This window comes from Balaenoptera physalus, assembly GCF_965194825.1.
Source record: "Balaenoptera physalus genome assembly, chromosome: X".
Classification (NCBI taxonomy): domain Eukaryota; kingdom Metazoa; phylum Chordata; class Mammalia; order Artiodactyla; family Balaenopteridae; genus Balaenoptera; species Balaenoptera physalus.
This window is the reverse complement of record NC_138903.1, coordinates 16,722,180-16,743,450: the sequence shown is the minus strand read 5'-3', so window position 1 is coordinate 16,743,450 and position 21,271 is coordinate 16,722,180. Positions and strand designations below refer to the sequence as shown.

Here is a 21,271-nt window from a genome sequence, read left to right as displayed (position 1 = left end):
CCCAGTAGTGGGAATGCTGGGTCATATGGTAATTCTATTTTTAGTTCTTTAAGGAACCTCCATACTGGCTCCAGAGTGGCTGTATCAATTTACATTCCCACCAACAGTGCAAGAGAGTTCCCTTTTCTCCACACCCTCTCCAGCATTTGTTGTTTGTAGATGTTCTGATGCTGCCCATTCTAACTGGTGTGAGGTGATACCTCATTGTAGTTTTGATTTGCATTTCTCTAATAATTAGTGATGTTGAGCAGCTTTTCATGTGCTTCTTGGCCATCTGTGTGTCTTCTTTGGAGAAATGTCTATTTAGGTCTTCTGCCCATTTTTGGATTGGGTTGTTTGTTTCTTTAATTTTGAGCTGCATGAGCTGTTTATATATTTTGGAGATTAATCCTTTGTCCGATGATTCATTTGCAAATATTTTCTCCCATTCTGAGGGTTGTCTTTTCGTCTTGTTTATGGTTTCCTTTGCTGTGCAAAAGCTTTGAAGTTTCATTAGGTCCCATTTCTTTATTTTTGTTTTTATTTCCATTACTGTAGGAGGTGGATCAAAAAAGATCTTGCTAAAAAAAAAAAAAATGATCTTGCTGTGATTTATGTCAAAGAATGTTCTTCCTATGTTTTCCTCTAAGAGTTTTATAGTGTCTGGTCTTACATTTAGGTCTCGAATCCATTTTGAGTTTATTTTTGTGTATGGTGTTAGGGAGTGTTCTAATTTCATTCTTTTACATGTAGCTGTCCAGTTTTCCGAGCACCACTTATTGAAGAGACTGTCTTTTCTCCATTGTATATCCTTGCCTCCTTTGTCATAGATTAGTTGACCATAGGTGTGTGGGTTTACCTCTGGGCTTTCTATCTTGTTCCATTGATCTATGTTTCTGTTTTTGTGCCAGTACCATATTGTCTTGATTACTGCAGCTGTAATTCCCACTTTAAAAAACCTCTCCCAAGTCCAAGGCATTGCCCTTCCCCATCTCCTTTAACATTTCAAACAGCAGTTGCTAGAACAAAATTCCCATACAACAAATGAATCTAACCAGTTTTCGGAGTTTTTGTAATAGAAATTCTCACATTCTATTTTTTCTTTACCAGCCCGGGGGTGGTAGGGAACAGGGGGCTGGGGGAGTAATCATGTATTTTCAACATTTATCCTAGTTTCTTTTGGGCATTTCATTTGAATAATTGAACAGTAAATTCCTCCCTTGGAACTGAGCAAGGTGGTGGGATGCACTTAGCTATTCTTAATCCAAAGGAAAGAGGACCAAGGGTAGGAGTTAGCCGGAGACCTCTGACCTCTGTCCCTTGGAGCATAGGAAAGGGAGCTTCAGGAAGGCTTCATGGAGGAGGGAGCATGTGAAGGAGAGGCGTTTGCTGGAGGGCATTACAGGCGGGGAGAAGAGTGTGTGCACAGGCCCAGAAGTGCGAGAGCAGAGCATGTGCAGGAAATATTAATTTGGGTTTTCTAGGGGGCTAAGGAGGGAGCGACGGGTGATGAGGCTGGATGTGAGAGGAAGAGCCAGCACATGATGAGCCTTGTATGGCTACCCGAGGGACTTCAGTTCTATCTTGTAGGGTTGGAGAATTCTGAGCAGGGCAATGAAGTCTTGAGATTCTAGGTCTTTCGGTGGCCTCCCTTTGTGGAGGATGGATTGGAAGGGAACCAGTACTAGAGGCAGAGAGATCAGTAAGGAGCTATTCTGATTTCCTTTTGGGACGGAGGGAGGAGAAGAAGGAATCTGTCCTCTCTGTGCCGTTTTTGGTGGGTAGATGACAGCATTCATCTGTGTGCCCTCCAGCTAGAAATTGAACTGCAAAATGTTAAATTAAGTAGTTTGGTGCTACCATCTAGCTTATGTATTTTGCCTTAATATTGCCTCAATCTCAGATTTCTTTAATAGCGTCAAATGTTTTTACGGTATCTAGTTCACCGTGACCAGTTAATAGGCATTTGTAGTTGTATCTGTCAGGATTCTTTCAGATTTAACTGACACAAACCCACCTCAAATGGCCTTTAAGCACAAAAGAGAATTTATTGCTCAACTAACTGAAAATCCCAAGGGATTGGGCTAGATTCAGGCATGGCTGGATTTAGGAGCTCAAATGATCAAGTATATCTCTTTGTATTACTTGGCCCTGTTTGACTCAGAGTGGGCTTTATTCTCTGGCAGGCTCATCTCAAGTGGTGGCAGAAGTGGTCCCTTGGCAGCTCCAGGTTATATTCTTTCAGATTGGTGCCCTCTGTAGATAGAAAGCTTTTCCTATAGTGCCCCCAGAGAAAGTCCTGACTGTGAATGGCTCTCAGTTGGTCCAGCTTGGGTCATGTGCACATCCCTGAACTGTGCCTAGATTGGCCAGGCTGGGTCACACGTCCTTCCCTGCAGCTGTGGCTGTGGCCAGGGGGCAGGCAGTGATGGGGTCAACCCCGCCTCCCCTCCCCAGAACCACACTGAATCAGAGCAGGGGAAATTATAGGCCATTACCAGAAAAGGGGGGAACAGTTACTGGACAGGCAGAGGCAACAGTGGTTTCCACTAGAATGGGGATGAAGTAAAGTGCCTGAGGGGGCCCGACCCATAGTCTCCAGTCTGCTTCGAACCCTCCTTTTTATACAAAAGGAAACCAAGGGCCGGATAAGTTAAGTAATTTGCCCAAGATCGCATAGCTAATAAGTGGCAGAGCAGATTTGAACCCAGGTGTATCTTACACAGTGTAGGGTCTGTGGCCTTAAACACTGCATTATATACTATGCCTCCCTTTTGGAATGGCCTTCAGGGACCTTCTGCCCAAATAATACCAGAGACTGAGCTCACATTACCTACAACCCTGTCCATTCTATTTGGAAAATTCTAAATGTTAGGAAGCTCTTATGTTGAGTTGAAATCTGACTTGAGTAGCCAAAAAAATTGAATCCCTCTTTCAGAGGACAACCTTTCAGCAATTTGAAGATGCTAACTTGCTCTCCCTTAAACCTTCTCTAAACAGCCTATTCTCCCTTCATGAGCTGTGGCTCTCAGCCTCTTCATAGCCCTGATCAACCTCTGGGTATGTTCCAGGTAGGGAATATCCCTTTTCAAACATGGTGCTTGGCAGTGACAGTATGCCAGGTGTGCTCTGCCAGGCTGGCAGTTCAGTGAGATGCTCATTTCCCTTGTTCTGAAAACTCTACTTCCATTAACATAGCCTTGATTTTTTGGTATCCACTCACATGCTGTTCGTAGGTCGTTGTTAAAACTTGCAGGCAGTGTTGTATAGTTGAAATTTCTTGTACCTAAATACTGGGGCAAGATGTGGCTGGGTCACAGGGTAGCTGCTGGGATGGGGGAGTTACGGGGGGTGATTTGGAAAAAAGAGAAGAGGTTCTGTTTAAAGAGTTGTTGGGGCCCTGGGAGTGGGAGTGTATGTGTAAAGGGAGCTGAGTCAACTCAAATGTGTGGGAGTGATTGCTACTAAAATTAGTTAAGCAGACATTTATCGAACACGTGAGCCCAATAAATAAATTCTTGTTGAATTCTATCTAGTTTTGTTTCAACCTGTTGTCTAAGTCCTTAAGTGTTCTGCTGTTCCGGGTCAGCATCCACTTTGCAGCCCTTACCTGCCCCTCCTCTCACATGCACACGCCCTCTCAGGAGCAGTGGATGCCACCTTTTCAACATCGCTGCTCTCTTCTGTTGTTAATCCTCCCCATCCCCTGATTGCTCTCAGTATCATCTTGGTATTGCCACCAACCAAGAAGATTGTATAAGTGTTGTTTCTTGAGCTTATATGACGAAGACTTGAGCTTTCATTATTTTTATTTTTCAGGTTGATAATTTTAACATTGAATATATGTTTTTAAACTACACACCCACCACCCTAGGGAGCCATGTACACTGTCTTCTTTGGTCACCTTGTACCACTGTACCGTTACCCTCACTGAAATTCACTGCCCTAACTTCTGCCTCCTTAAACTTCACCTCTGTCCTTTGAGTTTACTGTTCTCTGTTTCACCCATCTCATCTCTCAATCTAGGGATAAGCCATTTCCTATGCTTGAAGCAACTCCCCTGTTTTACCCACTTTTCTACTTATAAAGCAAAAATTAGGATTTACCACCTGTTTGAATCATTCCCAAGATTCATGCTTCTTCAGAGTTTCCTAAAGAAAGACTACAGTTCTATGAATTTTAAAACATGTATAGAGTCACGTAACCACCACCATAATCAAAATACAAAGCAGTTCCTTCGATTAAAAAATCTCCCTCCTGCTACCTCTTTATAGTTACACATCCCACCCAACCCTAATCTCTAGAAACCGCTGATTTGTTCTCTGTCACTATAGTTTTGTTTTTTCAAGATTGTCATGTAAGTGGAATCATATGGTGTGTAACCTTTGAGAGTGGCTTCTTTCACTTAGTATAATGCCCCCGAGATTCATCCAAGTCGTCGTGTGTATCGGTAGTTTGTTCTTTTTCATTGCCGAGTAGTATTCTTTATATGGACATATCACAGTGTGTTTATCCATTCACCCGTTGAAGGAAATTTGAGTTATTTACAGTTTCTGGCAGTTATGGATCGAGCTGCTTTAAACATGCATGTAGAGGTTTGCATTTCTCCAGGGTAAATACCTAGGAGCAGGTTTCCTGGGTCATAGGGTAAATGTCTGTTCAACTTCATTAGAAGTCGCCAAACTCTTTTCTAGAATGGCAGCACTATTTTGCATTCCCAGCAACAATGTATGAGGATTCAAGTGGCTCTATGCCCCTGTTAACACTTAGTATTGGCATTATTTTTTCTATACTTTAAATTTTTATTTATTTATTTACTTATTTATTGAAGTATACTTGATTTACAGTGTTGTGTTTCTGGTGTACAGCAAAGTGATTCAGTTATATATATACATATTCTTTTTCATATTCTTTTCCATTATGGTTTATTACAGGATATTGAATATAGTTCCATGTGCTATACAATAGGACCTTGTTGTTTATCTATTATATATATAGTAGATTGTATCTGCTAATTCCAAACTCCTAATTTATCCCTCCCCATCTCCTTTTCCCTCTGGTAACCATAAGTTTGTTTTCTATGTCTGTGAGTCTGTTTCTATTTTGTAAATAAGTTCATTTGTATCATATTTTAGATTCCACATGTAAGTGATATATGGTATTTGTCTTTCTCTTCTGACTTACTTCACTTAGTATGATAATCTCTAAGTCCATCCATGTTGCTGCAAATGGCATTATTTCATTCTTTCTTATGGCAGAGTAGTATTCCATTGTCTGTGTATACACACACACACGCACACACACATACATATATATCACCCATCTTCTTTATCCATTCATCTATTGATGGACATTTAGGTTGCTTCCATGTCTTGGCTATTGTAAGTAGTGCTGCTGTGAACATTGGGGTGCATGTATCTTTTCAAATTACAGTTTTCTCCAGATATATGCCCAGGAGTGGGATTGCTGGATCACATGGTAGCTCTCTTTCTAGTTTTTAAAGGAACCTCCATACTGTTTTCCATAGTGGCTGTACCAGTTTACATTCCCACCAACAGTGTAGGACGGTTCCCTTTTCTCCATACCCTCTCTGGCATTTGTTATGTGTAGACTTTGATGATGGCCATTCTGACTGGTATGAGGTGATACCTCATTGTAGTTTTGATTTATTTATTTTTTTAATTAATTTATTTTTGGCTGCGTTGGGTCTTCATTGCTGTGTTCAGGCGTTCTCTAGCTGCAGCGAGTAGGAGCTTCTCTTCGTGGCGGTGTGTGAGCTTGTTGCAGTGGCTTCTCTTGTTGCGAGCATGGGCTCTAGGCGTGCAGGCTTCAGTAGTTGTGGCACGTGGGCTCAGTAGTTGTGGCTCGCGGGCTCTAGAGCACAGGCTCAGTAGTTGTGGCACACGGGCTTAGTTGCTCTGCGGCATGTGGGATCTTCCCAGACCAGGGCTCAAACCTGTGTCCCCTGCATTGGCAGGCGGATTCTTAGCCACTGTGCCACCAGGGAAGTCCCTAGTTTTGATTTTAATAATTAGCAATGTTGAGTATCTTTTTATGTGTCTATTGGCTATCTGTATGTCTTCTTTGGAGAAATGTCTATTTAGGTCTTCTGCCCATTTTTTGATTGGGTTGTTTGTTTTTTTGTTATTGAGTTGTATGAGCTGTTTGTATATTTTAGAAATTAAGCCCTTGTCAGTCGCATCATTTGCAAATATTTTCTCCCATTCCGTAGGTTGTCTTTTCGTTTTGTTTATGGTTTCCTTTGCTGTGCAAAAGCTTGTAAGTTTGATTTGGTTCCATTTGTTATTTTTGCTTTTACTTCTATTGTCTTGGGAGACTGATCTAAGAAAACATTGCTACATTTATGTCAGAGAATGTTTTGCCTATGTTCTCTTCTAGGATTTTTATGGTGTCATGTTTTATATTTAAGTCTTTAAGCCATTTTGAGTTTATTTTTGTGTATGGTGTGAGGGAGTGTTCTAACTTCATTGATTTACATGTGGCTGTCCAGCTTTCCCAGCACCACTCGCTGACGAGATTGTCTTTTCTCCATTGTATATTCTTGCCTCCTTTGCCAAAGATTAATTGATCATAGGTGTATGGATTTATTTCTGGGCTCTCTATTCTGTTTCATTGATCCATATGTCTGTTTTTGTGCCAGTACCATGCTGCTTTGATTACTGTAGCTTTGTAGTATAGTCTGAAATCAGGGAAGGTTATACCTCCAGCTTTGTTCTTTTTCCTCAGGCTTATTTTGGCAATTCTAGGTCTTTTATAGTTCCACATAAATTTTAAGATTATTTGTTCTACTTCTGTGAAAAAGGTCATGGGTAATTTGATAGGGATAGCATTTAATCTGTAGATTGCTTTGGGTAGTATGGCCATTTTAACAATATTAATTCTTCCAATCCAAGAGCATGGGATATCTTTCCATTTCTCTGAATCATCTATAATTTCCTTTATCAATGTTTTATAGTTCTCAGCATATAAGTCTTTCACCTCCTTGGTCAGGTTTATTCCTAGATATTTTTTTATGTGATTTTAAAAGGGATTGTTTTTTACTTTCCCTTTCTGATATTTCATTGTTTGTGTAAAGAAATGCAACAGATTTCTGTATGTTAATCTTGTATCCTGCTACCTTGCTGAATTCGTTTATTAGTTCTACTAGTTTTTGTGTGGAGTCTTAAGGGTTTTCTATATATAATATCATGTTATCTGCATATAATGACAGTTTTACCTCTTCCCTTCCAATTTGGATACCTTTTATTTCTTTTTCTTGGCTGATTGCTGTGGCTAGGACTTCCAATACTATGTTGAAGAGAAGTGGTGAGAGTGGGCATCCTTCTCTTGTTCCAGATTTTAGCGGGAAGGCTTTCAGCTTTTCACCATTGAATCTTATGTTGGCTGTGGCTTTGTTATAAATAGCTTTTATTATGTTGAGATATGTTCCCTCTATACCGACTTCGGTAAGAGTTTTTAACATGAATAGATGTTGAATTTTATCAAATGCTTTTTCTGCATCTGTTGAAATGATCATGTGGTTTGGCAGTATTTTTTTATTTTAGCCATTTCAATAGGTATGTAGTGCTATCTCACAGTGGTTTTTATTTATTTATTTATTTATTTATTTATTTATTTATTTTTGGCTGTGTTGGGTCTTCGTTTCTGTGCGAGGGCTTTCTCCCGTTGTGGAGAGCGGGGGCCACTCTTCATCGCGGTGCGCGGGCCTCTCACTGTCGTGGCCTCTCTTGTTGCGGAGCACAGGCTCCAGACGCGCAGGCTCAGTAGTTGTGGCTCATGGGCTTAGTTGCTCCGCGGCATGTGGGATCTTCCCAGACCAGGGCTCGAACCCGTGTCCCCTGCATTGGCAGGCAGATTCCCAACCACTGCGCCACCAGGGAAGCCCTCACAGTGGTTTTAATTTGCATTTCCTTAATAGTTAATGATGTTGGCCTTCTTTTATTTTTTAATTTACTTTATTTATCTATTTTTGGCTGTGTTGGGTCTTCATTGCTGCATGTGGGCTTTCTCTGGCTGCCGCGAGCGGGAGCTACTCTTTGTTGCAGTGCGCGTGCTTCTCATTACAGTGGCTTCTCTTGTTGTGGAGCGTGGGCTCTAGGCACGCAGGCTTCAGTAGTTGTGGCTCACAGGCCCTAGAGTGCAGGCTCAGTAGTTGTGGCGCACTGGCTTAGTTGCTCCATGGCATGTGGGATCTTCCCAAACTAGGGCTCGAACCCATGTCCCCTGCATTGGCAGGCGGATTCTTAACCACTGTGCCAACAGGGAAGCCCTTTTCAAGTTTCTTTTCAACCAATTTTTAAATAAGTTGTTTTCTTACTGTTGAGTTTTGAGAGTTCTTTCCATATGCTGGATACAATTCCCTTGTTGAACATGTGACTTGCAAATAGTTTCTCCCAGTCTATAGCTTGTCTTTTTATCTCTTAAGTGTCTTTCACAGAGAAAAAGTTTTTAATTTGGATAAAGTCCAGTTTATCGATTTTTCTTCTATAGATGGTGCTTTTGGTGTCGTGGCTAATTTTGCCTAATCTTAAGTCATGAAGATTTTTCTTCTATGTTTTCTTTCTTTTTAAAATTATTTTATTTATTTATTTTTGGCTGTGTTGGGTCTTTGTTTCTGTGCGCGGGCTTTCTCTAGTTGTGGCCCGCGGGGGCTACTCATTGTTGTGATGTGCGGGCTTCTCATTGCTGTGGCTTCTCTTTGTTGCGGAGCACAGGCTCTAGGCACATGGCCTGCAGTAGTTGTGCCACGCGGGCTCCGTAGTTGTGGCTCGCGGACCCTAGAGCACAGGCTCAGTAGTTGTGGCACATGGGCTTAGTTGCTCCACGGCATGTGGTGTCTTCTCGGACCAGGGCTCAAACCCGTGTCCCCTGCATTGGAAGGCGGATTCGTAACAACTGCGCTACCAGGGAAGTCCCATCTTCTATGTTTTCTTACAGAATTTTTATAGGTTTACATTTTACATTTAGATCTGTGATCCATTTTGAGTTAACTTTGTGTAAGGTGTGGGATTTAGATTCAGATTCATTTTCTTGCATATGGATGTTCATTTGTTCCAGTATCATTTATTAAAAAGGCTGTTCTTTCTCCCTTTGTGTTTAGACCTTTGTCAAAGGTCAATTTGTCATATACGTGTGGATCTACTTCTGGTCTCTATTCTGTTCTAGGCCCTATGTGTGTATCCCTTTTCCTCTTGTTAGGTGCACACACATTTAGGATTATTATATCTTCATAGTGAACTGACCCTTTCATTATTATCTAACATCTCTCTGTATCCCTGATCATTTTCTTTGCTGTGAAGTCTACTTTCTCTGATATTAATATCTCAATTCTTTTCCCCTCTTCTCCCTACCCTAAAGAGTAGGATTTCAGTTTATTACTTTCACAATTTTCTTATAAGCCCAAAAGGGAAAGGCCAGTAATTCATCACCATTTTAATCTCTGAGCACTTTAGATTCAGTAATGAGTGGGCTGTGGAGGCGGCAGGTGGGGGAGTTTCCCAGGCCATCACCGCTAGCAGGTGAGGTCACCATGGCAGCAGAGTTGTTCACAATTATTCATATAATAATTGTTCATATAGAGGGCAGACAGCAGAAGCAAGAAGAACTATAATTCTGCAGCCTGTGGAAGGAAAACCACATTCACAGAAAGATAGACAAAATGAAAAGGCAGAGGACTTTGTACCAGATGAGGGAACAAGATAAAACTCCAGAAAAACAACGAAATGAAGTGGTGATAGGCAACCTTCCAGAAAAAGAATTTAGAATAATGATAGTGAAGATGATCCAGGACCTTGGAAAAAGAATGGAAGCAAAGATGGAGAAGATGCAAGAAATGTTTAACAGAGACCTAGAAGAATTAAAGAACAAACACCTAGAAGAATTAAAGAACAAACAAACAGAGATGAACAGTACAGTAACTGAAATGAAAAATACACTAGAAGGAATCAATACCAGAATAACTGAGGCAGAAGAACGGATAAGTGACCTGGAAGACAGAATGGTGGAATTCACTGCTGCAGAACAGAATAAAGAAAAAAGAATGAAAAGAAATGAAGACAGCCTACGAGACCTCTGAGACAACATTAAATGCAACAACATTTGCATTACAGGGGTCCCAGAAGGAGAAGAGACAGAGAGAAAGGACCTGAGAAAATATTTGAAGAGGTTATAGTCAAAAACTTCCCTAACATAGGAAAGGAAATAGCCACCCAAGTCCAGGAAGCGCAGAGAGTCCCAGGCAGGCTAAACCCAAGGGAAACACACCGAGACACATAGTAATCAAATTGACAAAAATTAAAGACAAAGAAAAATTATTGAAATCATAAGGGGAAAACGACAAATAACATACAAGGGAACTCCCATAAGGTTAACAGCTGATTTCTCAGAAGAAACTCTGCAAGCCAGAAGGGAGTGGCACGATATATTTAAAGTGATGAAAGGGAAGAACCTACAACCAAGATTACTCTACCCGGCAAGGATCTCATTTAGATTTGATGGAGAAATCAAAAGCTTTACAGACAAGCAAAAGCTAAGAGAATTCAGCACCACCAAACCAGCTCTACAACAAATGCTAAAGGAACTTCTCTAAGTGGGAAACACAAGAGAAGAAAAGGACCTACAAAAACAAACCCATAACAATTAAGAAAATGGTCATAGGAACATACATATCGATAGTTACCTTAAACATAAATGGGTTAAATGCTCCAACCAAAAGACACAGGCTCACTGAATGGATACAAAAACAAGACCCATATATATGTTGTCTACAAGAGACCCACTTTAGACCTAGGGACACATACAGACTGAAAGTGAGGGGATGGAAAAAGATATTCCATGCAAATGGAAATCAAAAGAAAGCTGGAGTAGCTATACTCATATCAGATAAAACAGACTGTAAAATATAGAATGTTACAAGAGACAAGGAAGGACACTACATAATGATCAAGGGATCAATCCAAGAAGAAGATATAACAATTATAAATATATATGCACCCAATATAGGAGCACCTCAGTACATACGGCAACTGCTAACAGCTGTAAAAGAGGAAATCGACAGTAACACAATAATGGTGGGGGACTTTAACACCTCACTTACACCAATGGACATATCATCCAGACAAAGTTAATAAGGAAACAGAAGCTTTAAATGACACAATAGACCAGATAGATTTAATTGATATTTATAGGACATTCCATCCAAAAACAGCACATTACACTGTCTTCTCAAGTGTGCACAGAACATTCTCCAGGATAGGTCACACCTTGGGTCACAAATTAAGCCTCGGTAAATTTAAGAAAATTGAAATCTTATCAAACATCTTTTCTGACCACAATGCTATGAGATTAGTAATCAGTTACAGGGAAAAAAGCATAAAAACACAAACACATGGAGGCTAAACAATATGTTACTAAATAAGCGAGAGATCACTGAAGAAATAAGAGGAAATCAAAAAATACCTACAGACAAATTACAACGAAAACACAACGATCCAAAACCTATGGGATTCAGCAAAAGCAGTTCTAAGAGGGAAGTTTATAGCAATACCAGCCTACCTGAAGAAACAAGAAAAATCTCAAATAAACAATCTAACCTTACACCTAAAGGAACTAGAGAAAGAAGAACAAACAAAACCCAAAGTTAGCAGAAGAAAAGATATCATAATGATCAGAGCAGAAATAAATGAAATAGAAACAAGGAAAACAAAAGCAAAGATCAATAAAACTAAAAGCTGGTTCTTTGAGAAGGTAAACAAAATTGATAAACCATTAGCCAGACTCATCAAGAAAAAGAAGGAGAGGACTCAACTCAATAAAATTAGAAAAGAAAAAGGAGAAGTTACAGCAGACACCACAGAAACACAAAGCATCCTAAGAGACTACTACAAGCAACACTATGCCAATAAAATGGACAACCTGGAAGAAATGGACAAAGTCTTAGAAAGGTATAACCTTCTAAGACTGAACCAGGAAGAAATAGAAAATATGAACAGACCAATCACAAGTAATGAAATTGAAACTGTGATTAAAAATCTTCCAACAAACAAAAGTCCAGGACCAGATGGCTTCACAGGTGAATTCTGTCAAACATTTAGAGAAGAGCTAACACCCATCCTTCTCAAACTCTTCCAAAAAACTGCAGAGGAAGGAACACTCCCAAACTCATTCTATGAGGCCACCATCACCCTGATACCAAAACCAGACAAAGATACTACAAAAAAAGAAAATTACAGACCAATATCACTGATGAATGTAGATGCAAAAATCCTCAACAAAATACTAGCAAACAGAATCCAACAACACATTAAAAGGATCATACACCATGATCAAGTGGGATTTATCCCAGGGATACATGGATTCTTCAGTATACGCAAATCAATCCATGTGATACACCGTATTAACAAATTGAAGTATAAAAACCATATGATCATCTCAATAGATGCAGAAAAAGCTTTTGATCAAATTCAACACCCAGGTATGATAGAAACTCTCCAGAAAGTGGGCATAGCGAGAAACTACCTCAACGTAAAAAGGCCATATACGGCAAACCCACAGCAAACATCATTCTCAATGGTGAAAAACTGAAAGCATTTCCTCTAAGATCAGGAACAAGACAAAGATGTCCACTCTCGCCACTCTTACTCAACATAGTTTTGGAAGTCCTAGCCACGGCAATCAGAGAAGAAAAAAAAATAAAAGGAATACAAATTGGAAAAGAAGAAGTAAAACTGTCACTGTTTGCAGATGACATGACACTATGCATAGAGAATCCTAAAAATACCACCAGAAAACCACTAGAGCTAATCAATGAATTTGGTAAAGTAGCAGAATTCAAATTTTATTTATTTATTTATTTATTTATTTATTATTTTTTAGAATTTATTTTTGGCCACATTGGGTCTTCATTGCTGCACATGGGCTTTTTCTAGCTGTGGCAAGAGGGGGCTACTCTTCATTGCGGTGTGTGGGCTTCTCATTATGGTGGCTTCTCTTGTTTTGGAGCACGGGCTCTAGGCACACGGGCTTCAGTAGTTGTGGCTTGTGGGCTCTAGAGCGCAGACTCAGTAGTTGTTGTGCACGGGCTTAGCTGCTCCGTGGCATGTGGGATATTCCCAGACCAGGGCTCGAACCTGTGTCTCCTGCATTGGCAGGCGGATTCGTAACCACTGCACCACCAGGGAAGCCCCACAGGATACAAAATTAATGCACAGAAATCTCTTGCATTCCTATATACTAACAACGAAAGATCAGAAAGAGAAATTAAGGAAACAATCCCATTCACCATTGCAACAAAAAGATAAAATACCTAGGAATAAACCTACCTAAGGAAGTAAAAGACCTGTACACAGAAAACTATAAGACACTGATGAAAGAAATCAAAGGTGACACATACAGATGGAGAACTATATACCATGTTCTTGGATTGGAAGAATCAATATTGTGAAAATGACTATACTACCCAAAGCAATCTACAGATTCAGTGCAATCCCTATCAGATTACCAGTGGCATTTTTTACAGAACTAGAACAAAAAAGTCTTAAAATTTGTATGGAGACACAAAAGATCCCGAATAGCCAAAGGAGTCTTCAGGGAAAAAAACGGAGCTGGAGGAATCAGACTCCCTGACTTCAGACTATACTACAAAGCTACAGTAATCAAGACAATATGGTACTGGCACAAAAACAGAACATAGATCCATGGAACAGGATAGAAAGCCCAGAGATAAACCCACGCACCTATGGTCAACTAATCTATGACAAAGGAGGCAAGGATACACAATGGAGAAAAGACAGTCTCTTCAACAAGTGGTGCTTGGAAAACTGGACAGCTACATGTAAAAGAATGAAATTAGAACACTCCCTAACACCATACACAAAAATAAACTCAAAATGGATTAGAGACCTAAATGTAAGACTGGACACTATAAAACTCTTAGAAGAAACATAGGAAGAACACTCTTTGACATAAATCACAGCAAGATCTTTTTTGATCCACCTCCTACAGTAATGGAAATAAAAACAAAAATAAACAAATGGGACCTAATGAAACTTAAAAGCTTTTGAAAAGAAAACTACAAACAAGACAAAAAGACAACCCTCAGAATGGGAGAAAATATTTGCAAACAAGTCAACGGACAAAGGATTAATCTCCAAAATATATAAACAGCTCATGCAGCTCAGTATTAAAAAATGAACAACCCAATCTAGAAATGGGCAGAAGGCCTAAATAGACATTTCTCCAAAGCAGACATACAGATGGCTAAGAAGCATGTGAAAAGCTGCTCAACATCACTAATTATTAGAGAAATGCCAATCAAAACTACAATGAGGTATCACCTCACACCAGTTAGAATGGGCATCATTAGAAAATCTGCAAACAACAAATGCTGGAGAGGGTGTGGAGAAAAGGGAACCCTCTTGCACTGTTGGTGGGAATGTAAATTGATACAGCCACTCTGGAGAACAGTATGGAGGTTCCTTAAAGAACTAAAAATAGAATTACCATATGACCCAGCAATCCCACTCCTGGGCATATACCCTGAGAAAACCATAATTCAAAAAGACACATGCACCCCAGTGTTCATTGCAGCACTGTTTACAGTAGCCAGGTCATGGAAGCAACCTAAGTGTCCATCTACAGGTGAATGGGTAAAGATGTGTTACATATATACAATGGAATATTACTCAGCCATAAAAAGAAATGAAATTGAGTTATTTGTAGTGAGGTGGATGGACCTAGAGTCTGTCATACAGAGTGAAGTAAGTCAGAAATAGAAAAACAAATACCGTATGCTAACACATATATATGGAATCTAAAAAAAAAAAAAAATGGTTATGAAGAACCTAGGGTCAGGACAGGAATAAAGATGCAGACGTATCAAATGGACTTGAGGACACGGGGAGGGGGAAGGGTAAGCTGGGACGAAGTGAGAGAGTGGCATGGACATATATACACTACCAAATGTAAAATAGGTAGCTAGTGGGAAGCAGCCGTATAGCACAGGGAGATCAGCTCGGTGCTTGGTGACCACCTAGAGGGGTGGGATAGGGAGGGTCGGAGGGAGACGCAAGAGGGAGGAGATATGGGGATGTATGTATATGTATAGCTGATTCATTTTGCTATAAAGCAGAAACTAACACACCATTGTAAAGCAATTATACTCCAATAAAGATGTTAAAAAAATGTACATATATACAATGGAATATTATTCAGCCATAAAAAGGAATGAAATTAGGTCATTTGTAGAGACGTGGATGGATCTAGAGACTGTCATACAGAGTGAAGTAAGTCAGAAAGAGAAAAACAAATATCGTATATTAACGCATATATGTGGAACCTAGAACAATGGTACAGATGAACTGGTTTGCAGGGCAGAAATAGAGACACAGATGTAGAGAAGAAATGTATGGACGCCAAGGGGGGAAAGTGGCAGGGGTGGTGGTGGTGGTGGGATGAATTGGGAGATTGGGATTGACATGGATACACTAATATGTATAAAATAATTAAACTGTATTAAAAAGTAAATAAAATAAAATTCAGCAATTCAAAAATAAAAAGTATTACAGAAGTATCTAAGGCAGTTACAGATTTTGTGATGTTGGTCAGCTTTTAAAATTCATAACTTGTGATTTCTTTCCTTGGTTGAAATAAATATAATTTTTATACCTAAAAAATAATAATAATAATAATTATTCACATAATGGTTGTTCACAGTTATTTGCTTCTCATCCCTGGGAGAGGCTTCCACATCCTTACCCTGTGGAACTTAGGAATGGCCATGTGACTTGCTTTCATCAGTGAGATGAGAGACGAGGTGATATGTGTCAGTTCTAACCAGCAGGTGTAAGAGGCAGCTTATGGTTCACTGTGTCTTTCTTCTCCTCTGCTGTGAGATGGGCAGTGTTGTGGGCATAAGGCTGTCCCAGTAGCCTGGTTCCTAGATGGAAGGTAACACAGAGCAGAACCACAGCTGAACAGGGACGGACACAAGACACGGGCAAGAAATATAAGCCACCAAGTTTTTAGTGTTGTTACCACAGTATAGGGGCCAAGCCCTGGGCCCAGTCCATTCCAAGCCTTAGGGTCCTACCCTTTTTTCCCATAAACAGGAGCCAGGAAAGGCACTTCCCCTAAATTAGAAATGAACGAATGTTGGAGAGGGGCCGACAAATGACTGGAGTTAAGAGAGAAACTGCCCAGCTGTTGGCCCCTTGCCGTTGATGAAGCACAGTTTATGTTAGGCTCATCTGTTTTGGACCTCTTCTTCTACAGTTTAAGGATGTCATTGTCAGTTCCCCTACAGCAGGAGTGCTGAGTCCCAGTGCAGGTCTGTGCTACCTCCTCTAATACTGCATTGGGACACTACCGTTGACTCTCTGTAGCTCTCCTCGTAGCTGCCCCCTCCTCTTCCTATAAGGGCGCTAATCCCATTCATGAGAGCTCTGCCCACATGACCTAATTATCTCCCAAAGGCCCCACTTCCAAATACTGTCACATTGGGAATTAGATTTCAACGTATGAATTTTGGGGAGACACAGGCTTTCAGTTCATAATGGTAAGTATTCCTTTTGCTGAGTGCAGCAGCACTCTAGTTTAACATGGCTTGTGTATGCAGTTTTGAATATGGGGATCCCCTGAAACACCCAGACTGCTTCTCTGTAGTGGAATGAGGCTGAGACAGTCTAGCTCTGGTTGGGGATGAACTAATCCACTTACAGTTAAACCCAAACTAAAGAACCAAAGAGGTGACTTTCAGTTAACAGGACAGTGACATTTCATAATCCAAACCACACTTGGCGCTGTGTGTAAGCGGTCACTGCTGTGTCATTGGAAGGCTGTTTGTCTCAGTGGACTCACGGTTGATGGGTACGCCAGGAAGGGGCTGAGTTCTTTCTGTGCACCTCCTGATGGTTTCCTGCCCTGAGTTTATCCAACAGGACCCAGAATAGATAAAAATGCTCATGCTATACCTTGTTGGTGCATAGTGATTTTTTAAAAAAGAACTCCAATAGTCCACTATTGGAATGACTCATACCTTCCCTCAGCCATTCCTAGACTTCACTTCTGGTTGACTTTAATATCATTGATATGTAGTTGTTGGCTGTAGAACAGTGTCAATACACTGAATGTTGCTGCCCCTGAAGGCATATCAGTTGTGTTTTAGATGTTTTTGAAGAGGGCATAGATTAGTTAAAGGAGGAAGTCAAATATTTAATTCCTTAGGTGGGATCATCTGAAACTATGCCAATATTTTTTTTACCCAGTAACCTTGGCAGTATCACTTTGAAAGTACCCAGCAGCGTTTTTTAAAAAATTTATTTATTTATTTATTTGTTTGTTTGTTTGTTTATTTATTTATTTATGGCTGTGTTGGGTCTTCGTTTCTGTGCGAGGGCTTTCTCTAGTTATGGCAAGTGGGAGCCACTCTTCATTGCAGTGCGCGGGCCTCTCATTATCGTGGCCTCTCTTGTTGCGGAGCACGGGCTCCAGATGCGCCGGCTGAGTAATTGTGGCTCACGGGCCTAGTTGCTACGCGGCATGTGGGATCTTCCCAGACCAGGGCTCGAATCCGTGTCCCCTGCATTGGCAGGCAGATTCTCAACCACTGCGCCACCAGGGAAGCCCCCCAGCAGCGTTTTTTTTTTTTTTTTTTGAGTATAATTGCTTTACAATGGTGTGTTAGTTTCTGCTTTATAACAAAGTGAATCAGTTATACATATACATATGTTCCCATATCTCTTCCCTCTTTCGTCTCCCTCCCTCCCACCCTCCCTATCCCACCCCTCTAGGTGGTCACAAAGCACAGAGCTGATCTCCCTGTGCTGTGCAGTTGCTTCCCACTAGCTATCTGTTTTACGTTTGGTAGTGTATATATGTCCATGCCACTCTCTCACTTTGTCACAGCTTACCCTTCCCCCTCCCCATATGCTCAAGTCCATTCTCTAGTAGGTCTGTGTCTTTATTCCCGTCTTCCAGCAGCGTTTTTTAATGAGCCCTCTTGTAAATAATTTGGTACCCTTTTGAAAAATAATTTAAGCTGGCAAGGTTTGATTGCTATGATGTATTTTATTAGATACATATTTCTTTGCATAATTTCAGGAAAAGTCAACAGAGGCTTTAATTTTATGTGACTCTTTTCCTATCTTATCCATTTTATTTCTAGGCACAGAGTTTATTAAGACTAGATTCTTAAAAAAGTAATAGCTTTATTGAGATATAATTTACTTACCATACAATTCATCTAGCATGTACAATTTAATGGTTTTTAGCATATTCACAGTGTTGTACATCATAACCACAGTCAATTTTAGAACATTTTCATCATCCCCAGAAAGAAAAAAACCTGTTAGCAGTCACTCACTCACTCACTCCCCATTTCCTCCCATCCCACTCCTACCCACAGCCCTAGACAACTACTAATCTACTTTCTATCTCTATAGATTTCCTATTCTGGACATTCTGTACAATTGGAATCATACAGTATGTAGACTTTTGTGACTGGCTTCTTTTACTTAGTGTAATGTTTTCAAGGTTCATCCATGCTGTAGCATGTATTAGTACTTCATTCCTTTTTATTGCTGAATAATATTTCATTGTTCGTATGGATCACATTTTGTTTATCCATTTATCAGTTGATGGACACTTGGGTTGTTTCCTCTTTTGGGCTACTATGAATAATGCTGTGATGAACATTTGTGTACACTTTTTTGTGAAGGTCTGGCTTTTTAGTGACTCAGCTGCCCTTTTAAATACTGGTGATACCATAGCTACATAGGAACCCCGATGGCCCCCCCTTTTTAAAAAAATTAATTAATTTATTTATTTTTGGCTGCGTTGGGTCTTTGTTGCTTTGCTCGGGCTTTTCTCTAGTTGCGGCATGCGGGGGCTACTCTTCGTTGCGGTGCGCGGGCTTCTCATTGCAGTGGCTTCTCTTGTTGTGGAGCGCGGGCTCTAGGTGCATGGGCTCAGTAGTTGTGGCACGCGGGCTCTAGAGCGCAGGCTCAGTAGTTGTGGCGCACGGGCTTAGTTGCTCCGCAGCTCGTGGGATCCTCCCGGACCAGGGATCGAACCCATGTGCCCTGCACTGGCAGGCGGATTCCCAACCACTGCGCCACCAGGGAAGCCCCTGATGGCCCCTTGCTCAGCATCTCCTTTTTAAGGTAGGCAGCTTCCCCGGTCACACAGAGCTAGAGTGGTAGAGTGGGGCCTCTTGCTCCCATGTTCAATGCTTTACCAAATGGTGTGGAAACACAAAGGGAGAGGAAGATCTAATTCTATAATGCACAGATTTATAAAAGCCTTGAAGACTTTTTCTGTTTGCTGTTTCTTCTATTTGTTACTTACAACAGTATGGTCTGGTCTGAAAGCAAAAGAACAAGTACTCACAAGTTAGAAGATCCCTCAGAGATTTTTTTAGTCTAATATCCTCATTATACAGATGAGAAAACCAAAGCCTAGAAAAAGTGATGTCACTTCTCACCCAAGATCACGCTGTTGGTGGCAGGGCAAGGACCGGAACGCTGGTCTCTTCACTTCTCGCCCCAGCCCTCGTGCCCCAATTAGGGTGAGCGTTCATTGCCCAGGAGCTAGGTGAAGGGCGGTGCTGAATCGTTTTATGTCTCTTCTCTGATAGAATCCCGTCACGGGGCTGCTGTCAGCCAGTCACGAGCAGAAGGACGCCTGGGTGCGGGATAACATCTACAGCATCCTGGCCGTGTGGGGCCTGGGCATGGCCTACCGCAAGAATGCTGACCGTGATGAGGACAAGGCCAAGGCCTACGAGTTGGAGCAGGTAAGGCTGACTGGCAGCCGTGGCTTGGCCGCTCAGCACCTTTTCCTTGAACTGAAAAGCCTACAAGGAGGTAGCTGTGGTATGCAAAACAGTCTGGTACAGGCTTCTCCTCCATTTCTGCTGTAGTGTATTTTGGGGAGGCACTTTGGTGGTCTCAACCTCTGATGTGTCTCTCCTTTTGAGATTTTTCCCTCCATAAAAAAACAACAAAAATCACACTGAATAGACATCCAAATTTCTAACTAGCTACATTTCTCTCACTCTTGCTCTGTCAGTTTTATACATAGTTATATACAAGATGTCATTATAAACTAATATAATAGTTTTTAAAGAGTCAGCACACCAGAACTACACATTCCAAAGTGTATACTCTTTGGAGTAATCATGTTGAAAGGATATTTATCCAAACATTATTGCCACTGCTTAAAACATGTTTGGAATTTCCTTTAAAAATGCCTCTCAGTTTGAGTCATTCCAAAGCAGTCTTTTTAATTTGTAGTCACCCTTTAATTTTGAACCACATTGGTGTTGTCCAGTTTTTGTGCCTGTGTTACCATACAGCACAATGAAGACCTTTTATTGTTTTCCAAAATCGGAAACCATCATACCCACCAAAGCGAAGACTTGCCATCACTAAGTATGTAAGAAAATAATCTGCGCCTGAGCACAGGAAGTATTTTCAGAGTGTTTTGAGTAATAGCATTGAAGTAAGGAGCATTGATGTATAAAAGTATAGATCTCTTGGCATGAGAGCCTTTGGGATTTGTCTTTGATTCATCATTTCTCATTGGCTGGCACAGCCAATGGATTGTCAGGTCCAGAGAGAGTTCTTACGGCCCAATTGGTGATTGTTTATAGCAACCAAAGTGGGCATGAGTGGCGGGCAGCCTTGACAGCAGTAGGGAAGCTAAGAGAAGAAGCCTGTCTGTGCGAGCAAGGAAAGGACAGTTTGGATTTGACTAGACATGCTGAGTATGAGGTAATGAAATCACCCAGTCTTGGAGGTAAGGCAAGAATGGGTAGTATTTAAGATGCATATAGGGACTTCCCTGGTGGCGCAGTGGTTAGGAATCCTCCTGCCAATGCAGGGGACACGGATTCGAGCCCTGGTCTGGGAAGATCCCACATGCCGCAGAGCAACTAAGCCCGTGCGCCACAACTACTGAGCCTGTGCTCTAGGGCCCGCGAGCCACAACTACTGAGCCTGCGTGCCACAACTACTGCAGCCCGTGCGCCTAGAGCCTGTGCTCCGCAACAAGAGAAGCCACTGCGATGAGAAGCCCGCACATCATGACAATGAGTAGCCCCTGCTCGCCACAACTAGAGAAAGCCCACGCACAGCAACGAAGACCCAACACAGCCATAAATAAATAAATAAATTAATTAATTAATTAATTTTTAAAAAGAAGAAAATAAAATGCATACAGCAAGCACTGAATGCTCCTCTAAGAACTTGGGTGGCTATTACATAAGTGAATCATT

At 41.0% G+C, this 21,271-nt stretch overlaps 1 protein-coding gene across 10 annotated transcripts in view; it reads left to right on the top strand.

Annotated features, from left to right (window-relative positions):
* The window catches only part of PHKA2 (phosphorylase kinase regulatory subunit alpha 2), an 84,826-nt gene that overhangs the window by 11,887 nt on the left and 51,668 nt on the right, over positions 1-21,271 (top strand). For all 10 annotated transcript variants that reach the window (XR_014258912.1, XM_082446939.1, XM_082446943.1 and 7 more), the window contains one exon: positions 19,631-19,789. Coding sequence is in view for 9 of the 10 variants with exons in the window: in XM_082446939.1 (XP_082303065.1) it covers positions 19,631-19,789 (159 nt within the window). In the remaining variant the exon portion in view is untranslated. The remainder of the gene's footprint in view (positions 1-19,630; positions 19,790-21,271) is intronic.